This window comes from Pleurodeles waltl, chromosome 6 (assembly GCF_031143425.1).
Source record: "Pleurodeles waltl isolate 20211129_DDA chromosome 6, aPleWal1.hap1.20221129, whole genome shotgun sequence".
Lineage (NCBI taxonomy): Eukaryota > Metazoa > Chordata > Amphibia > Caudata > Salamandridae > Pleurodeles > Pleurodeles waltl.
The window spans coordinates 1589627929-1589647339 of NC_090445.1; the positions used below are offsets into that span (position 1 = coordinate 1589627929).

Below are 19411 nucleotides of genomic sequence, written 5' to 3' on the forward strand. Positions count from 1 at the left end.
CACCACTCCACTCCTGCCATGGACCTTGATGCGTGGTGACCGCTGATCTCTGCGGATTATTGGGAACCGCTGCAGGAGCTTCACCACCGTGCAGCCATCTTGGTCGCGGCATGGCCACACTCCCCAGTTACTTATTATCTAAGCATGAAAATGCCTTTACATAATGAAAACACTATACCTATCTTAATCACTACAATGTCTTCAACCAGCATTCTCCCCAGTAAATGTTAAAAAAAGATTTCTGTGCAGTTAATGGGCTGCTTTTCGCTGAACAATGCTTCATTTCTGCAGAGAAAATCATCTTTGAAAACTAATAGAAATCTTACTCATTGACTACCATTAATTATCCTTTGTCTAATACATTTACTAAAGACAACCATACAAGAGATCACAGTTTACAGCTTACTGCACTCAATTAAATGTTTTCCTCTTCAGAGAAAAAAATAATTTTCAGGCCAATTGAACAAAACTAAATGATGTATTACAAGCAAGTAACAATTATCTAATAAGAGCACCTCAGGTTTCTGGAGAAATGTAGAAATCTCTTTGTGCTGTTGCTTTATTGTTACTTCCGTGAAACCCATCAATACATGTTTACCTGAGAGTCAGATGTTTTGGCATCTCCCTGCATGCCTGCAAACCACAACAGTAAGGCCAAATGATTGAACCTCAGCAATTCATCAATAACTGTCCAACATATGGTCAGAGCAGACTAAGGGCCTGATTACAACTTTGGAGGAGGTGTTAATCCGTCCCAAATGTGCCGGATATACCACCAGCCGTATTACGAGTTCCACAGGATATAATGGACTCGTAATACGACTGGTGGTAAATCCGTCACTTTACCGTCACTTTTGGGACGGATTAACACCTCCTCCAAAGTTGTAATCAGGCCCTAAATGTCCCCTAAATGGATGGACTACTTCATTTTCCCACTGTTTGACAGAGTGCCTAACCATCTCAGGGACTGTCATTAGATAATACAGCAGCTAAGGAAGGTTTATTTGTTTGCAGCAACACTATGCAAAACAACCCGCTACTGAATATAAAGTCTATGCTTTTCAAACTATGACTTAACAAACTGGAAACAGATAACGATATCCCTGTGGTTACCTGTTCGCGAAAGTTTATGTTTTTCCATGTTTGGTCATTAAATTTGAAACCATCAAGAAGGAGAGTCAGAATGTAGATGCTTGCTTCACAATAACCATGGAGCCACTTCTGGTCAGCAGTAGGAAATTTGGATGTCAGCTGGAAAGAAACAATTACCATTTTCAATTTATTATTAGACAACTAAAATAGTTTTTCCACACATTTGTGGTTTCTTCTGTAAAAGAGATGCAGGCAAATATTCATTTCCACTTGAGAATTACTTACAAAAATTGTGTTTTCTAATTAGCTTCACATGTATACTATTTTCTCTTCTATGGTCACTTGTACCTTTGATTCTGCTCTTTTGTGCCTGCCTAGGACAACTAAAATGTCTAACTCTCTTCTACCCTCACCTTTAGAAGCAGGATACCCTTTCTAACAACCATTTTTTGTTTGTGTGTATCTTAGTCCTCCTCACCACTGATTTCAGGGTCTTTATTCACCCCATCCATTCTTGCACAGGTCTTAGGGTGGAAGGGTGGATAGTGGTACATTAAAAGAGGAGGTGAATTTAGGGCAGTTCCCCTCAAATGGGATTTTTAAAAAAAATAGGGAATATTATATATAAGGATATAAGGAAGGGGTGAGAGGCCACTTCCTTGCAAAATTATTTACAGGTAGACAGAATCCCAAGCGGATTCAAAATTTACACTACACCCTCCTATGAAAATCCCATCCCCCAACTGTTACAGGAATGGGTGCAATTTACAACTGCCTCAGCCAGGGGATCGGTGGAAATCCTGGTTAAATATGCCAGGAGTGATAGAGCCCAGTTGGAATATCAGATTATTTTGGAACAACAAACAGTACAAAGTAACAAGACACACACCATTGCTGAACTGTAGGAACAGATGAAGACAAGGCTCATAGCACATGAAGAGTAAATTGAACAATGTAAACAAAGCAAATTTGATAGAGATAAGCAGAACTATGTAACAGTCATGGTACTCCCATATGCAAAAAAGGTTTACATCCCAAGAAGAGAGATGAGCAAAGCCAGAAATGTAAGGATCCCAGTAGCAAGAGAAACCTCAGAATCAGAGATGGGGACCGACACGGGTCTCTCAGAGAGTGAAAATACAGAACAGCGGCTAACTCCCACAACAGCAGCACTTTTGGTCAAGGGTACCAGCTGATACGCCAGACGTGGAAATTGTTTTCTCAGAGAGTGCATCCACCAAAGCACACTGGAGGAAAAAAACTAAGGGGCAACAAAAGATTCAAAAACAGTGACAATGGCAAGAGTGACCAGAAGCAAACGGGGAGGGTAATGGAAGTAATCAAATCAGACATTACAGTTGTTAACATGACAAACCGTGTACTAACTGAATCTGAAGTGAAGATATTACAACTATTTCTCACATTCTGTCCTGGTGCTCAGCTTGGTTATACACAAACCAGAATACAAGTGTATACATTTGTGCAGAAGCTGAAACTCTTTAAGATTCATACTTTAAATCCAAAGACACTCATAATGCAGGAACATGTCATGGAAACCAACAACGCCACTGACATCTTGACTGGGGAAGATTTGGAGGCACTTATGACATTACGTCATTTGGAAAAATTGGCATTGATTGGTCATCAGGAAGAAGGGGACTATATGGTCAATGTTCTAGAGTTGGCTGGCATCCAACAAAACAATGGAACCAGTAATTTCAAATTGAAATCATGCTTTGTCCCGCAGACACGACATGATGCTAGTGATAGCTTTAATGAAAGAGTGTGTAAGGAATTGGACAGGCTTATAGAGAAGGGGATTACAAAATATGTAGAAATATGCCCCAACAGCAATGGGAAAGGATCATGGACTTGGAAAATGGGATAATAAAACCTTCTAATAAGGGGGGCAATATTTTGTCTTGATGACAAAAGAATTCTATGTGAAAGAAGCTCTCAGACAATAGAGGGACAAGAAATGCTATGAGCCTGTTTACGGGAAGGAATATGCACAGTTCTTTGATCTGTTAGCAAAATGAAGGGACAAGGGTCTCCTGGATTTTGATGAATATCACTTCCTAATGGTGGAGCATCCAGTAATCCCCCCTTTTTAACACATTCCGAAAATATATAAACATGCCAGCCTGCCCCCGGGATGCAGACTTGTTTCCTCTAACTCCTGTCTTTTGGAGAATGCTTTTGTTTATGTTGACTGTGTCCTAAGGTAGCAATAACTCGTGGGGCGTGAGTTGTAGATACCTTAGGGCATGAGTTATAGTTACTTGAGATAACTCTAACTCTAACTGGTGAGTTTCAGTGGTTTGTAGAGTTTAAAAGTGAACATTTCACCTAACTATAACGTAACTTTAACCTTTATTCAGTGAACATATATATATATATATATATATAAAAAAATAATTTAATGTAATGTATGTATGTTTGGTATGCATTCGTTACTATATGGAATAATTGTAGGAGGCTGGCCTGGCTTGTAGTGGGTACCAGAGGTACTTACACCTTGTGCCAGGTCCAGTTATCCCTTATTAGTGGAGAAGAGGTGTTTCTAGCAGCTTAGGCTGATAGAAGGTAGCTATGGCAAAGCAGCTTAGGCTGAACTAGGAGACATGTAAAGCTCCTACTATACCACTGGTGTCATATGTACAATATCATAAGAAAACACAATACACAGAAGTACTAAAAATAAAGGTACTTTATTTTTATGATAATATGCCAAAAGTATCTCAGTGAGTACCCTCAGTATGAGGATAAGTTATATACACAAGATATATGTACACAAACCAAAATTATGCAGATAATAGCAAAAGGAAGTAATGCAAGCAATGTAAAGTTACAGTAGATTGCAATAGGAGCACATAGGTATAGGGGCAACACAAACCATATACTCCAAAAGTGGAATGCGAACCACGAATGGACCCCAAACCTATGTGAGCTTGTAGAGGGTCGCTGGGACTGTAAGAAAACAGTGAGGATTAGAAAAATAGCCCACCCCAAGACCCTGAAAGGTAGGTGTAAAGTGCACCTACTGTCCCCAGAGAACACAGAAGTCGTGATAGGGGGATTCTGCAAGGAGAACAAACACCAGCAATGCAACAACAGTGGATTTCCGGACCTGAGTACATGTAAGACAAGGGGACCAAGTCCAGGAGTCGCGACAGTGTCAAGAGTGAGCAGGAGCCCAGGAAATGCCAGCTGAGGGTGCAAGGAAGCTGCCACCGGTTGGAAGAAGCTTGGTATTCTGCAAGAACGAAGAGGACTAGGAACTTCCCCTTTGGAGGATGGACGTCCCACGTCGTGAAGAAGCTTGCAGAGGTGTTCCCATGCAGAAAGACCGCAAACAAGCCTTGCTAGCTGCAAGGGTCGCGGTTAGGGTTTTTGGATGCTGCTGTGGCCCATGATGTCGCCACTTGGATGAGGAGACAGAGGGGGCGCCCAGCAAGTCAGGGAGCCCTCACAGAAGCAGGCAGCACCCGCAGAAGTATCTGAACAGGCAATTAGAAGAAAAGTGAACCGGAGTCCACCCGAAGTCACAAAAGGGAGTCCCACGACGCCGGAGGACAACTCAGAAGGTTGTGCACTGCAGGTTAGCGTGTCGGGGGCCCAGGCTTGGCTGTGTACGAAGGAAATCCTGGAAGAGTGCACAGGAGCCGGAGCAGCTGCAAATCACGCGGTACCCAGCAATGCAGTCTAGCGTGGGGAGGCAGGGACTTACCTCCACCAAACCTGGACTGAAGAGTCACTGGACTGTGGGAGTCACTTGGACAGAGTTGCTGAGTTCCAGGGACCACGCTCGTCGTGCTGAGAGGGGACCCAGAGGACAGGTGATGCAGTCTTTTGTTGCCTGCGGTTGCAGGAGGAAGATTCCTTCGACCCACGGGAGATTTCTTCAGAGCTCCTGGTGCAGAAAGGAGGCAGGCTACCCCCAGAGCATGCACCACCTGGAAACAGTCGAGAAATCCGGCAGGATGAAGCGATACAAGGTTGCTAGTAGTCGTCTTGCTACTTTGTTGCGGTTTTGCAGGCGTCCTGAGCAGTCAGCGGTCGATCCTTTGGCAGAAGGTGAAGAGGGAGATGCAGAGGAACTCTGGTGAGCTCTTGCATTCGTTATCTGGTGAGATCCCCAAAGCAGAGACCCTAAATAGCCAGAAAAGGAGGTTTGGCTACCTAGGAAGGAGGATTGGCTACCAAGAGAGGTAAGAGCCTATCAGAAGGAGCCTCTGACATCACCTGCTGGCGCTGGCCATTCAGAGCAGTCCAGTGTGCCACAAACACCTCTGTTTCCAAGATGGCAGAGATCTGGGACACACTGGAGGAGCTCTGGGCACCTCCCCTGGGAGGTGCAGGTCAGGGCAGTGGTCACTCCCCTTTCCTTTGTCCAGTTTTGCGCCAGAGCAGGGCTGGGGGATCCCTGAACCGGTGTAGACTGGCTTATGCAGAAATGGGCACCATCTGTGCCCATGAAAGCATTTCCAGAGGCTGGGGGAGGTGAAGAGAGAGATGCAGAGGAACTCTGATGAGCTCTTGCATAAGTTATCTAAAGAATTCCCCAAAGCAGAGACCCTAAATAGCCAGAAAAGGAGGTTTGGCTACTTAGGAGAGAGGATAGGCTAGCAACACCTCAAGGAGCATATCAGACGGAGTCTCTGACGTCACCTGCTGGCACTGGCCACTCAGAGCAGTCCAGTGTGCCAGCAGCACCTCTGTTTCCAAGATGGCAGAGGTCTGGAGCACACTGGAGGAGCTCTGGGCACCTCCCAGGGGAGGTGCAGGTCAGGGGAGTGGTCACTCCCCTTTCCTTTGTCCAGTTTCGCGCCAGAGCAGGGCTGGGTGATCCCTGAACCGGTGTAGACTGGCTTATGCAGAGATGGGCACCATCTGCACCCATCAAAGCATTTCCAGAGGCTGGGGGAGGCTACTCCTCCCCAGCCTTCACACCTATTTCCAAAGGGAGAGGGTGTTACACCCTTTCTCAGAGGAAATCCTTTGTTCTGCCTTCCTGGGCCAGGGCTGCCAGGACCGCAGGAGGGCAGAAACCTGTCTGAGGGGTTGGCAGCAGCAGCAGCTGCAGTGGAGACCACGGAAAGGCAGTTTGGCAGTACCCGGGTTCTGTGCTAGAGACCTGGGGGATCATGGAATTGTCCCCCCAATGCCAGAATGGCATTGGGGTGACAATTCCATGATCTTAGACATGTTACATGGCCATGTTTGGAGTTACCATTGTGACGCTGTACATAGGTAGTGACCTATGTACAGTGTACGCGTGTAATGGTGTCCCCGCACTCACAAAGTCCGGGGAATTTGCCCTGAACGATGTGGGGGCACCTTGGCTAGTGCCAGGGTGCCCACACACTAAGTAACTTTGCACCCAACCTTCACCAGGTGAAGGTTAGACATATAGGTGACTTATAAGTTACTTAAGTGCAGTGGTAAATGGCTGTGAAATAACGTGGACGTTATTTCACTCAGGCTGCACTGGCTGGCCTGTGTAAGAATTGTCAGAGCTCCCTATGGGAGGAAAAAGAAATGCTGCAGCCCATAGGGATCTCCTGGAACCCCAATACCCTGGGTACCTCAGTACCATATACTAGGGAATTATATGGGTATACCATTATGCCAATGTGAATTGGTGAAATTGGTCACTAGCCTGTTAGTGACAAATTTGGAAAGCAGAGAGAGCATAACCACTGAGGTTCTGGTTAGCAGAGCCTCAGTGAGACAGTTAGGCATCACACAGGGAACACATACAGGGCACATACGTATGAGCACTGGGGCCCTGCCTGGCAGGGTCCCAGTGACACATAGACTAAAACAACATATATACAGTGAAATATGGGGGTAACATGCCAGGCAAGATGGTACTTTCCTACAATAATGTTATTCGATTTACTGCATGCATTACTATGTATACTTTATGTATTTAATATATGTATTCGCTTATTATATAAGTGTATGAAGGGGGTCCGAATTGAGATGCTTTCTGCATGTACAATTTGAACATATTTTACATATCTATATATTCACTGAAAAAAACAAAGTTTGGAGGGACGTTATAGTTGGACTCACATTTCAAGCATACAAAACCATGGAAATTCAGCAGTTATAGTTCAAGTTACCTCAAGTAACCATAACTCGCCCCTCCATCAAGCACAGTTTTTTCCTAAAAAATGTTACTGCAAATATTGCATTGATATTATCAAGCATGTTATCAAAGATTTCATGGGTTGCCTTAATGTGTAATTAGCAGTGCATGGGAAGAGTGTGAGTTACAGTTACCTTAGGGCACGAGTCACAGTTACATGAGGTAACTAACTATAACTGCTGATTTTCTATGGTTTTGTGAGCCTAACTATAACATCCCTCTAACCTTTGTTTTTTCAGTGAATTTCTATATTTTCTAAAAAATCTATTACCTAACTATAATGTCCCTGTAACCTTTGTTTTTTAGTGAATTTCTGTGTTTTTTTAATGTATAGTTATTTTCATTACTATTCGTTATTTCAACCACCGCTGCATATGGCCTTCGGAAATGGCCAGGCTCTGAGTTCACCCCCCACAAGCACCCAAACTTGCACCCTGCAAGGCCTTTACCCACGTGCAGGGGCAGTTGCCTGCAAAACCTGGTCTGCAGCCAGACCCTGCAGCCAACTACCCCTAACCACTCGACCCCATGCTGTACAAGGGTCTTTGGCCATGCGCAGCGTGAGTTGTCGTAGGCCTCTCTGGGTGTGAGAATAGATGTGAAAGGGTGTTTCTGGGGGTGAGAGTAGCTGTCACATTGTATGTCTGGGTGTGAGAGTGCGTACATTAGTGTTTTAATGGGTGCGTCTGTGTGTGCGTGGGTCTGAGAGTGGGTGCATGAGGGTGTGAGTTGGGTCTGTGAGTGGGTGCGTGATTGTCTGGGTGAGTGGGAGTGGGTGCTAAGTGCCTGAGTGGGAGAAATTGATTAAAGGAGAGAAAGACAGAAAGAAACTGAGAGGTAAAGAGAACGTTTTTTTAGGCTTTAATATATCTCATATAGTTAGAATGAGATATTTGTGTTCAATTTAAAATAAAAAAAATATTTTTAATTTTGATTTAAAAAAAAAATGTAATTTAAAAAACAAAAAGGAAATGAGTCTAGCTGCATTCGAACCCCCAAAGCTCCAGGTGAAGGTCACAGGCCTTCACTCTGAGCTACGGGGAATGGGCTTTTTTATTGTTTTTTAAGCCTTTTATGTGATTTCTGGGACTGCAAGGGAGCTTTCAAGGGCTCCCCCCGATCTCTAGATTTGGCACAGCAGTGGTTGGATTAACATATAGTGATGAAAATTACTATACGTTGAAAAAAACATAGAAATTCATTGAAAAAACAAAGGTTACAGGGACGTAATAGTTAGAAAATAGAATTAAAAAACTATAGAAGTTCACTTTAAAAACCAAAGGTTACAGGGATATTATAGTTTGGCTCACATTTTAAACGTACCAAACCATAGAAATTAATCTATTATAGTTAGAGTTATCTCAAGTAACTATAACTCGTGTCCTAAGGTAACTATAACTTGCGCCCTGGCCATGCACTGCTAATTAACCCCAAAGTTATGGTACTCAGGACACGCTTGATAACATCATTGATAATATCAGTGTAATTTTTTCAGTAAAATGTTTGACGAAAAAACTGCATGGCTGGGTGCGTGAGTAATAGTAATAGACATGAATTACAATTATTTGGGTAGCTTGGGTGCTTGAAGACCATGAAGTCGAAAAGACTTTGCTGTTTTGCAGTCTTCTGCCACTTTTAAAACTTCTGTGTTGCTGAAAACCTTTATGGGGGGAGGTGGAGTGGTTGATGAACACGGAAATTAAAAGTATCTCTTGTGGTTGTCAATTAGCCCCTATGTTTATTGTGGATATGTCTTTTTTTTTTTTTTTTTACTGCTATCTTGCACATTACAAGGGCTGCCATCAGGGGCGTAACTTCAGGGTTGTGTCTGGGATGTTACACCCCCTAATAAATGTATTTTTTTAAATAAATAGTCGGGTATAGGTTTTTTCAGTTGGCTAATGTGAGATGTCTGTGGAATTTCAGCAGATGTATTACATACACACAGACACATCACACATACGGACCATCTTTGCTTTTAAAGTCCTCAAAAATGTATGTTATCTTACAAAATATTGTTTTCTCTCTCTTAGTACTCCTACCAGTCCCCATTACTCTCTCTTTCCACTGCCTCATCATAGGCCCCTATCATCCACCCTGCTTGTCGTATAATGTATTTAAACATTATATGCCAGCCTCATTGTCAGAAAATCTGTTGCTGACACCTCCCCAATCTTACTGACCAAGCTTGGCCACCGGCTGCAATTCATGCCGTTCAAGACACTTGGAAGGTGACCCACTAAGGTGATACACGAAGCCTGATTGCTTCATGGTCCTTCTTTGTCTCAGACAGTAGATGAGCCTTTGAATCATTTCTGTGGTTAAGTTTCCCTTTGGTCCATCTTTTTATCCTTTAGGGTCAATGTTTTTTAATATTTATTTTATCTTGGTGGATCTAGGTGGTCATCGTGACATTGGCAGTGACTGTTAAAGTGGCGGTAATACCGTCAACAGCCTGCCGGTAATCACCGCCAAATAATGACCATGGCGGTGATACCTCCCATAGACAGCCAATGTACCACACCAACCACCAGGACGTTAACACCACTGACCACGGCGGTAACCACCTACAGGCAGGTGGAAGTCAAGGTACCACCCACCATACAGTATTATGACATAGCAAACCGCCAGGATTTCCGGGGCGGTACCAACGCCATCAAAAGCCTGGCGGAAACACAGTACAAAAAAGGAAAGACTCACCATCAGGGACACAGAGGAGTCCGCGGCCGCCATGGAACCAGAACTCCAAGTCTTCCCGATGCTCTACCACGCCATGGCCGTCTTCAAGCACCAACGTCGACGAAGACGACGACGGTGAGTACAGCCGCCTAGCACATACGGAAGGGAGGGAGGAAAAGGAGAGTGACACACAAACGCACAACACACAGCATTCACACACACACCATACACAGTACCAGCTGCAGAGTAAAACGACTGTCACATGACCCACTAGCAAATAATGCAAGGACAACAATTCTGAAGTACGAACACTGTAATTAGCTGCCAACATTCACCATAATGAATCATGACATGAAAATGCAGGCGTCAATGTCCAGATTGGGCTAATGGCCAGTCCAAAGTACCAAAGGGCCAAATGGCCACAGGGCATAGTCCAAGGCTCAACTTGACTCCTGACAACTTCCGGACTCCAGTGTTCAGGGGCATCATGTTGGAAATGGGCAGGCACATCAGGGGGAAGTGGGTGTGGGGGGACACCTCAGCTTGAGCGGGTAACATGCCCACTGGTTCTGGAGGGGGCTCCTTGCCCAACAGGCTTTGGAGGGGAGTGAAAGGCCACAGCCTCTGGAGTGGGTAACATGGCCACTGGTTCTGGAAGGGGCTCCTTCCCCAACATTCTCTGGAGGGGAGTAAAAGGCCACAGTCTCTGGAGTGGGTAACATGCCCACTGGTTCTGGAGGGGGCTCCTTGCCCAAAAGTCTCTGAAGGGTGGACTACATGTCCTCAGCTGATGGAGGGGGTTCTTTGCCTTCCACTGCTGGTTGTGGGGGCTGCTTGGGTTCCTCTGATGGTTGTGGGGGCTCCTTGCCCTCTGCTGGTAGAGGGGGCTCTTTGGGTTCCACCGCTGGTTGTGGGGGCTCCTTGGGGTTCCTCTGCTGGTTGTGGGGGCTCCTTGCCCTCTGCTGTAAGAGGGGGCTCTTTGGGTTCTACTGCTGGTTGTGGGGGCTCCTTGGGTTCCTCTGCTGGTTGTGGGGCTCCTTGCCCTCTGCTGGTTGTGGGGGCTCCTTGCCCTCTGCTGGTGTAGGGGGTTCCTTGCCCTCTGCTGGTGTAGGGGGTTCCTTGCCCTCTGCTGGTGGAGGGGGATCCTTGGCTTTCTTTGGTGGCAGAGGGGTATCCTTGGCTTTCTTTGGATGTGGAGGGGGATACTTGTGTTCCCTCTTGTGACGGGCCCCCTTGGCCTATGTCATGTGACTTGGGTACCTGCCTCCAGGTCTAGGAGGTGCCTCCACTGACCCTATCCTCTATCCCTTAGGTTTCGCCACCCTAGTCCTCCCTTTCTGAGGCAGAGGTGTGGACTTACTAGGAGTGGCTGCCGTCACACTCAGGGGCCCCTTTGTGCCAGTAGCTGATTTTTTGGTGGGAGCAGTGGCAGACTGTTTTGCTGAGGTGCTGGGTCGTTGGAGCCTGCTCTTACGGGCAGGACGGGGGTGGATGGGGAGAGAAAAGGTCAAGATGGGCAAGGAAAAGCTTCTTAGGGACGTTGGAGCAGGGTATGGGAGGAGGGATGGGAGTGGAGGTAGAGGGAGTGCTTGTAGGAGGTGCATGTCGGCTGGACTTGGGTGCAGGTGCATGGACAGTGTGTGTGTGTGTGGTGGATGGCTGTTGGGTGTCTGAGTACGAGTGTTTGTGTCTCTTAGGGGGGCAGGCAGGGTGGGAGAGGACAAACAGGATGTGTGGATGTATTTTTGTGGAGGTGTCTGCAAGTGAGGTGGGTGTGCTGCATGATGTGGTGATGGTGGTGGTGGCTGTTGTTGCAGTGCATGCAGGGGGAGTGCGGTTGTGACTGTGAGGGAGGAGGAGGAGGGGGAGACAGTGGAGGCATTGGATGTTGTTGTGTGTGCAACGGGCTGTTGTTTCTGTCAGTGCTCGTGGCTTGAAGTTTGCTGCCTGTGTTTATCTGTGCCACTCTTGAGTGATGTTTTGTGTGCATGTTTGTATGTGTGCATGGGATGGGTTCGGGTTGAGGAGACTGGGACTGGTGGTAGTTGGAGGGGGACGGTAGCACCAGGGACAGTGGCTGCCATCAGAGAGGAGGCCAGAGCCTGAAACGATCCCTGTAGAGCCGCCAACCCACTGTGGATGCCCTCCAGGTAGGCATTGCATTGCTGCATCTGGGATGCCAGCCCCTGGATGGCAAACACTATGGTTGACTGTCCTAAAGAGATGGATCTCCAGAGGTCAATAGCCTCCTCACTGAGGGCAGGAGGGCTGACTGGGGCAGGGCCAGAGGTGCCTGGGGCAAAGGAGATGCCCACCCTTCTGGGTGAGCGGGCATGCCCAACTCGGTGGGGGGCTACTGGGAGGGCGGTGCTGGTACAGGGGGTGGCGGCTGTATCAGTTTCTGGGGTGGTTCTAGAGTTGTCTGCCACCACCAGGGAGCTCCCATCGGAGGAGGAATCAGAGTCAGTGTTGTTACCTCCTGTCCCCGCTGTGGTGCTCCCCTCACCCTCTGTCCCACTGGTCCCCTCTGCGGTGGACTCTGCCTCCTGTGTCTCGTGGGCTGCAGCTCCCTCACTCGCCCGTGCCCCTGCTCCTCCGCCAGATGATGCTAATGGACACATGGACAGGGTAACAGAAGAAAATAGGGAGGGGGAGAGAAAGGGAGCACTGGGTCAATTACAGCACCAACACCACAGATGCCATACAAATTACCATCACACACAGGGATCAAGATTGAACACCATGCACTGCAGTGGCATTCCATTGGCTAGGTACCACAGCAAGATGAGAGCCAACCACCGCCATCTGCACTCCTCCTGGGACCTACTAAGCCCTGTCTGACATGGAATGCCACTTAGCTGGCTAACAAGATTTTGTCATTCACTCATTTATCCTGAGCTGGACCACACAGCAATGTACGAGCTGGCATGAAGGGGCGCTCACTTACTGAAAGCCACCACCAGCATCCTATGCCAGGCAACAAAGACATGTGGTACACACACTGTTTCACCCCCTTGTGTCTGCTGTGCTGTCCTCAAGTGCCCGTCCAGCTCTGGGTAGGTCACAGCCAGTATGTGGGCAGTCAGGGGGGTCAGGTTCCGTTGGGCACCCCTCTCTCATTGGGAGGCCATCCCCAGCTGGGCCTCCACGGTCTTCTGGGCCCAGTGTCTCAGGTCCTCCCACCCTTTCCTGCAGTGGGTGCTCTGCCTGCTATGGACCCTCAGATTCCACACATCCTTGGCAATGGCACGCCACAATCCCATCTTTTGATGGGCGCTGACCTGCAGAGGAAACACAGACAGGAGGACACCATTAACCATACAATCCAGCCTGTCACACATATGGCCCACAAATACCATTTCCCCTCAAATGGCACACACATCACCTAGAGCCCTGCATGTACACTACCACCAGCCATACCCACCACCCAAATGATATACTGCCAGCACACACACATCTCCATTGCAACGTTGTCACATGCATTGTCCCCACGGTGTACTCACCTGTCGGTCTGGAGGCCCATACAACTGTTCATAAAGGGGTAGGCCCCCATCCACCAGGTGCTCCAACTCCTCTGAAGTGAAAGCAGGGGCCCTTTCCGATGTCACACGGCCATGGCAGGTTCCAGACTCAGGTCATAGCAGCATACGCAGTGGATGTGTTTTCCTGTGGAAAGTCAGGAATCAAGTGAGGTTATAGTCAGAAAATGATGGTCACATCTGAGGAGGTGTACACTAACACCGCCACCGGTGATCCTCATTGGACACTATACTCCACCGTGCCCCATGTAAGCCAATGAGGAATAGCACAGCGGTGCAAGACCGCCTTCCACCATGACACCCAACACCAACGGAGTTACATCACTTCCACCTGTCCCTACATACAGGACATGTAGTCGCCATTTTATGGTGCAGGTCAACATTCTGAAATTGAAAAATGTGTCATTGCTGTCAATTATACATCCATTGCCATTTACATAGTTCAGTTACATACAAGCTCAATGTGCACTTAAGTGGTGAATCCATTGTTCAGTTTGTCACTCCCTTCTCACTCTTGTGTCCCTTAGGTACCTACTACTGTGGAGGAATAGGAGGAGGAGGAGGCACGCCCCCGTGCACAGACCCCTTGTGGACTTGGCTACACTGGAAGACAGGCACATTTTACTCACCCATAGACTGGACAGGACCACACTCCCAGAGCTGTGTGCACAATTGGAGCCTGATCTGATATCCGTCAACCCACTGGGATTCCCCCTCTTTTGCAGGTCCTATCAGTGCTCCTTTTCCTGCCAACTGGCTTTTTCCAAGTGACAGTAGGTTTGGCTGCAGGAATTTCACAGCCAATGTTCTAAATAGTGCTAGCAAGGGTTTTGGCTGCCCTGCTCAAACACATGTGCAGCTATATCACTTTCCCCCAAGTGGATGATTTGGCCAATGTGAAGGCTGGTTTCTATGCAATAGGACATATTCCAAATGTTATTGGGGCCATTGATGGAACACATATAGCATTTGTCCCCTCCCAGCACAATGAACAGGTGTTCTGTAAGCGGAAGAGTTTCCACTCACTCAATGTGCAAATGGTGTGCCTGGCTGACCAGTACATCTCCCACGTCACTGTCAAGTATCTTGGGTCGGTGCATGACGCCTTTGTCTTGAGGAATAGCAGCATCCCACATGTGATGGCACAACTACAGAGGCACAGGGCGTGGCTAATAGGTGAGCCTGAGACCCCACCCAATGCATGTCAGTGCATGGCTTGAGGAGTCATCCCCCATACCATTGTGCAAGGCTAATGTTTGTCCCTCACTTCTTGCAGGTGACTCTGGCTATCCAAACCTGTAGTGGCTCTTGTATGAAATGCCAGGACAGGGGCTCAGAATAGGTATAATGATGCTCATGGGCAAACCAGGAGAATAATTGAGAGGACCTTTGGCCTCCTGAAGGCCAGGTTTAGATGCCTCCATATGACAGGTGGATCCCTCTGCTACTCCCCTGAGAAGGTCTGACAGATAGTTGTTTTATGCTGCATGTTGCACAACCTGGCCATCAGATGACATGTGCCCTATCTGCAGGAGGAGGAGGATGGAAATGCTCCTGTGGCAGCAGTGGACCCTGAGGACAGTGAGGATGAGGAGGCAGAGGATGAGGATGTGGGCAACAGGACATCAGTCATATGCCAGTACTTCCAATGACACACAGGTAAGACAGTGTAACTGACCATTCCTCTGATTATTTATCATTTCTGTGTAGCTGTAGCATGATGGCAGTCACTTCCTTAGCATCCCAACTGACTGTCACCCATGCCTTCCATTTTGCAGATGTTGGTGTGGTTACAACTGTGTACTGATGTGGTGACTACAGACAGCTACAGGCCATTTTGTTGTATGGAATCACAAATTTCTGGACAATTGCACAAGATAAAACTGTTAAAATGACTGCACATTTTTGACACATAAAGTACTATCACTCAAGTTGTGTTCAAGGGTGTTTACTGAAGTGCACAATATAGAAGGAATAGTGCAATGGAATGGGGTGAGGGTAGAGGAAAGTCCAGGGTATTGGTCCAGTCTGTTTGTAGCACAGATCCAGTGTCCAAGGGGCCATAGGATGGGGAGCAATGGCAGTTTAAAGTGGGCAAGGTGACACAGTGGGACACAAGGGGGACATTCAGGAGGGTCTCATTTCCTGGCGGTGGTCTTGATCCTGGCAAGTGTCTCTGGCGGCTGTCTGGGTCGCAGGGAACGTTTGCGGGGTAGTTCACCTTCTGCAGGGGGAGGGGTGCTGGTGGCCTGTGGGTCCTGTGGCACGGCCCGTCCACTAGCTGCAGCAGATGTGGAGGGCTGTTCAGTTGAATGGCTAGTCGAAGGGGCCCGCTGGTGTAATGTGTAGTCCCTCATGATGTTGGCCATATCAACCAGCACCCCTGCTATGGAGGCCATTTTGGTGTTGAGGACCTGCAATTCTTTCCTGCTCTCCTGGTGGTGTTCCTCCTGCAGCCGCTGGTTCTCCTGAATGATGTCTATCACCTGACCTATCTTGCCCTGGGATTGTTGGTAAGCACCGAGGACATTAGAGAGTGCCCCCTGGGCAGCCGGTTCCCTGGGCCTTTCCTCCCCCTGGCACACAGCTGTCCTCCGAGTGTCCCTGGCCCCCTGTGCCTGTGTTTCCTGAATGGTGTGCCCACTGCCACTGACCCCAGGACCCTGATTGTCTTGGCTATGAGGTGAGGACCGGGGTCCCTGTACAGGTGGGCACACTGCTGATTGACGTGTACTGTGGACAGAGGTGTGGGGGCGTTGGGTGGCTGCTGTGGTGTTGGATACTGAGGGGGGAGGCTCTATGGAGAACTGGGGTATTCGACTGACCAGTGGTCCCTGATGGGTCAGGGAGTTCATCCAGATCCAGAAGTCCAGAGTTACTGTCATTACTGGGTGCATCTTCTGGTGGGGGACTGGGTAGCCGTGGCACCTATTCACCGCTGGGATTGGCTAGGGCACCTTTGGGGATGTAAGTGGTGTATTATGCTACATGTCTATGACGTTTTCTACATCCCTAGCTTCTCCTATATCGTTGCTGCTGCCCTGCCACCTTTGTTTGTGTATGGTGATATATTGTGTGATTGTTAGTTCTCCATGCTGTGCATGCATTGGTGGGGGGTGTACAGGCAGGGATGGGAGGGATGTTCATGCAGTGGGTATGGCATGCAGGGCTTGGCATTCAGGTTAGTATATTGTGGTGGTGCACTGTGGGGGGAATGGAATAGAGTGATGGGTGTCAGGGTGAGGGGTGGTGGTGGCATGCAGGTATGTGGTGGGATAGGTAGTAAATATTGACTCACCAGTGTCCAGTCCTCCGGCAACTCCAGTGAGTCCCTCAGGATGCAGAATTGCCAAGGCTTGCTCCTCCATGCTGTCAGCTGTGGGGGAGGAGGTGGGGGTCCACCACTAGTCATCTGGATGGCGAGCTGGTGCCTTGCTGCTATGAAACGTACCTTCCCCCTTAGGTCATTCAACCTCTTCCTGATGTTGTCCCTTGTTCTTGGATGCTGTCCCATGGCGTTCACCTGGTCCACGATTCTCCGTCATAGCTCCATCTTCCTTGCAATGGAGATTTGCTGTACCAGTGCTTCAAACAGCTGTGGCTCTACCCTGACTATTTCCTCCACCATGACCTGAAACTCGTCATTGGTGAAACAGGGTTGCCTTTGTCGGGGCATGGGTGTTGTGTGGTGTGTTGTGCAGTGGGTGTTGGGTAATGGGTTGGGGTATGGGGTGCGTGAAGGATGAATGGGTGTTTATGGTGTGTTTGTAGCTGTGTCTATGATTTGCGTGGCTATCTCTTGGCTATTTTTCGTGTTCGTAAAGGGTTGTGGGTAATGTGGATGTGTGTTTTATAGTGCTGTGGGTGTGTGGTGTGTGTATCAGGGTCAGGTGTGTGTTTTTATGTCCGCTGTGGTAATTCGTGGGTCATGATGTGGAGGGCGTTGTTTTGTTGGTGTAACGGTATGGATGTTCGTACCGACTATTTAACACTGTCTTTTGGTCTGGCGGATATGTGTTTGTGGCAGTATTCTGTCGGTTTGGTGTGTGTGTGATCATTAATATGGCGAACTGATGTTCGCCTCCGCTATGGTATGTTGGCGGCCGTCACCGCGGCGGTAAGCAGGATTTACTGCCAATGTCATAATGAGGGCCATATTCTTTTGATACCATTCTTTGCCTAGAAAGTCAGTTGTATCTCTATTTTATATTCTAGGTGACCAGGTGTGGTGATTTATTAGGGTGGCTTTGTTCTTTTGGCTGGAGCCATCTTTTAGAACTGAAAGCATTGTGATTCCCTCAGTTTTTCTTTCAAGCTGCAGAGTCATCTGAACAGCTCCATCTTGGCGAAAGTTAGAAGAATGATGCATGACAATTGAGAAAGAGAGCCCAGTGACTCTTAATACAGGCCTTAGGTCATGGGGCACCATGGCATAGCACTGCATATAACTGTCTGATTAAAGCTTCAGTCTCACTAGGTATGCCAAGGTAGCAATCAACTTCAGTTGAAAAATCAGGGTAAATTTTTCAAGCAGATAGTATATCCCAGGGCACAGAAACAAGGAATCTCATGACAAGATTTACAGGGCATAAAATCAGGAGTCTCATCCTTTCTTCACATTCTATTCCCTTTAGGCTTCAGGTTGCTAGGGTTACCAGCGAAGTACAATTATGTGTTGCAGTGGATAAGGCTTACAAACAATTTTGGTTGTCAGTATGTTTTTCTCTGGCATTGCACTGGTCCGATGCATTCTTGTTGCTCTCATAAGACAGAAATGTAAAAGAAAATATGGGGTTGCAAGATTGCAGTAATGCAGAAGTTAATTTTTTGTAATCCTCATTACTTCTAATCATACACTCAGAAGTATTTTGCCCTATTTCGCCCATTGCAAAGTTGGTGCTTCAGGGACTTTGATATTCTGAAGAGGAGTCTGTTAATAACAACTCTATTTATGATATCCAGATTGTGTGAGGGCTAGCATTTTCAGACTGTGGTAACTGGGATTCAAGCCTCAGGGAGGAATTTGACAAGGAATGTGATGAGGATCAATAAGATTTGGTCTAACGAAGATCAACATCACGTAATCTAAGCACAAGAATGCAAAAACATAGCATGATTGAGAGGCTGGGCCTTTTAGACTGCACCCTGTAAAAGGACTCAACTCTAAACAGATTTCACTGGTCCATTGCAAGTTAGAGAGCGAGAGAAACTCGTAAGTGAAAAACAAAATGAGAATTATAATTCTCAATTGAACATTCTTTATTCTGAGATTTACGCCTGGATACCTGTAATCTAAGTGGCCTTCTGCTAGAGAAGTGAGCCCAGGGGGGCTTGAATAGAAAGTATTTGCCAGAAGTGAAGTGTCACTTACCTTGAAGACAAAATATTATGCAAATACTCACCACTGTCCATTTTGTGCTACAGAATTCCCAAATTGTGGAATTGACAACATCTAGGGACTGCCCATCGGTCAGATTCAGAAAGCGGAAAATTTTATAAAATGCAGAGAAAGCCTGAAAAAGGGAAATATATTTCAGAAAAATACACAGGCACACTCAATTAAATCATTTGAAAAGTCACAAAATGGCAGATTATCAAGGCACAGCACAGTCAGTGCCAGGTCAGTCTTTTCCAAACTGCAAAAGGCAATGTGGCTGCTACTTATGCACTTAACTACTCATCAACATCAGATGCTAAGAAGGGATATCAGATTGCAGTGCTTATTTAATTTTCAGCCAATCTAGGGGTCAGCTGCAAGGTCCAGAGGGGAATAAATGCCTAAATATGTAATCAGTGTTTTTCGTCTGGGTGGTCACACAGGCACAACATTTTTGTAAGCATGTATGTATGAGCTTTATAAAGGGAGAGCCTGCTGTAAACCAACTGAGCATAGTACATGGAGGGGCTAATCCATGCAGTAGAGTGCAAGGGTGAAGTGGAAGGG

General features: G+C 47.3%; 1 protein-coding gene across 2 annotated transcripts in view; it reads right to left on the reverse strand.

The window, feature by feature from the left end:
- The window catches only part of LOC138301184 (ectonucleoside triphosphate diphosphohydrolase 8-like), a 172601-nt gene that overhangs the window by 49497 nt on the left and 103693 nt on the right, over positions 1–19411 (reverse strand). For both annotated transcript variants that reach the window (XM_069241409.1, XM_069241408.1), the window contains 2 exons: positions 18870–18980; positions 1114–1251 (listed from right to left, as the gene is read on the reverse strand). In XM_069241409.1, coding sequence (XP_069097510.1) covers positions 1114–1251; positions 18870–18980 — 249 coding nt within the window. The remainder of the gene's footprint in view (positions 1–1113; positions 1252–18869; positions 18981–19411) is intronic.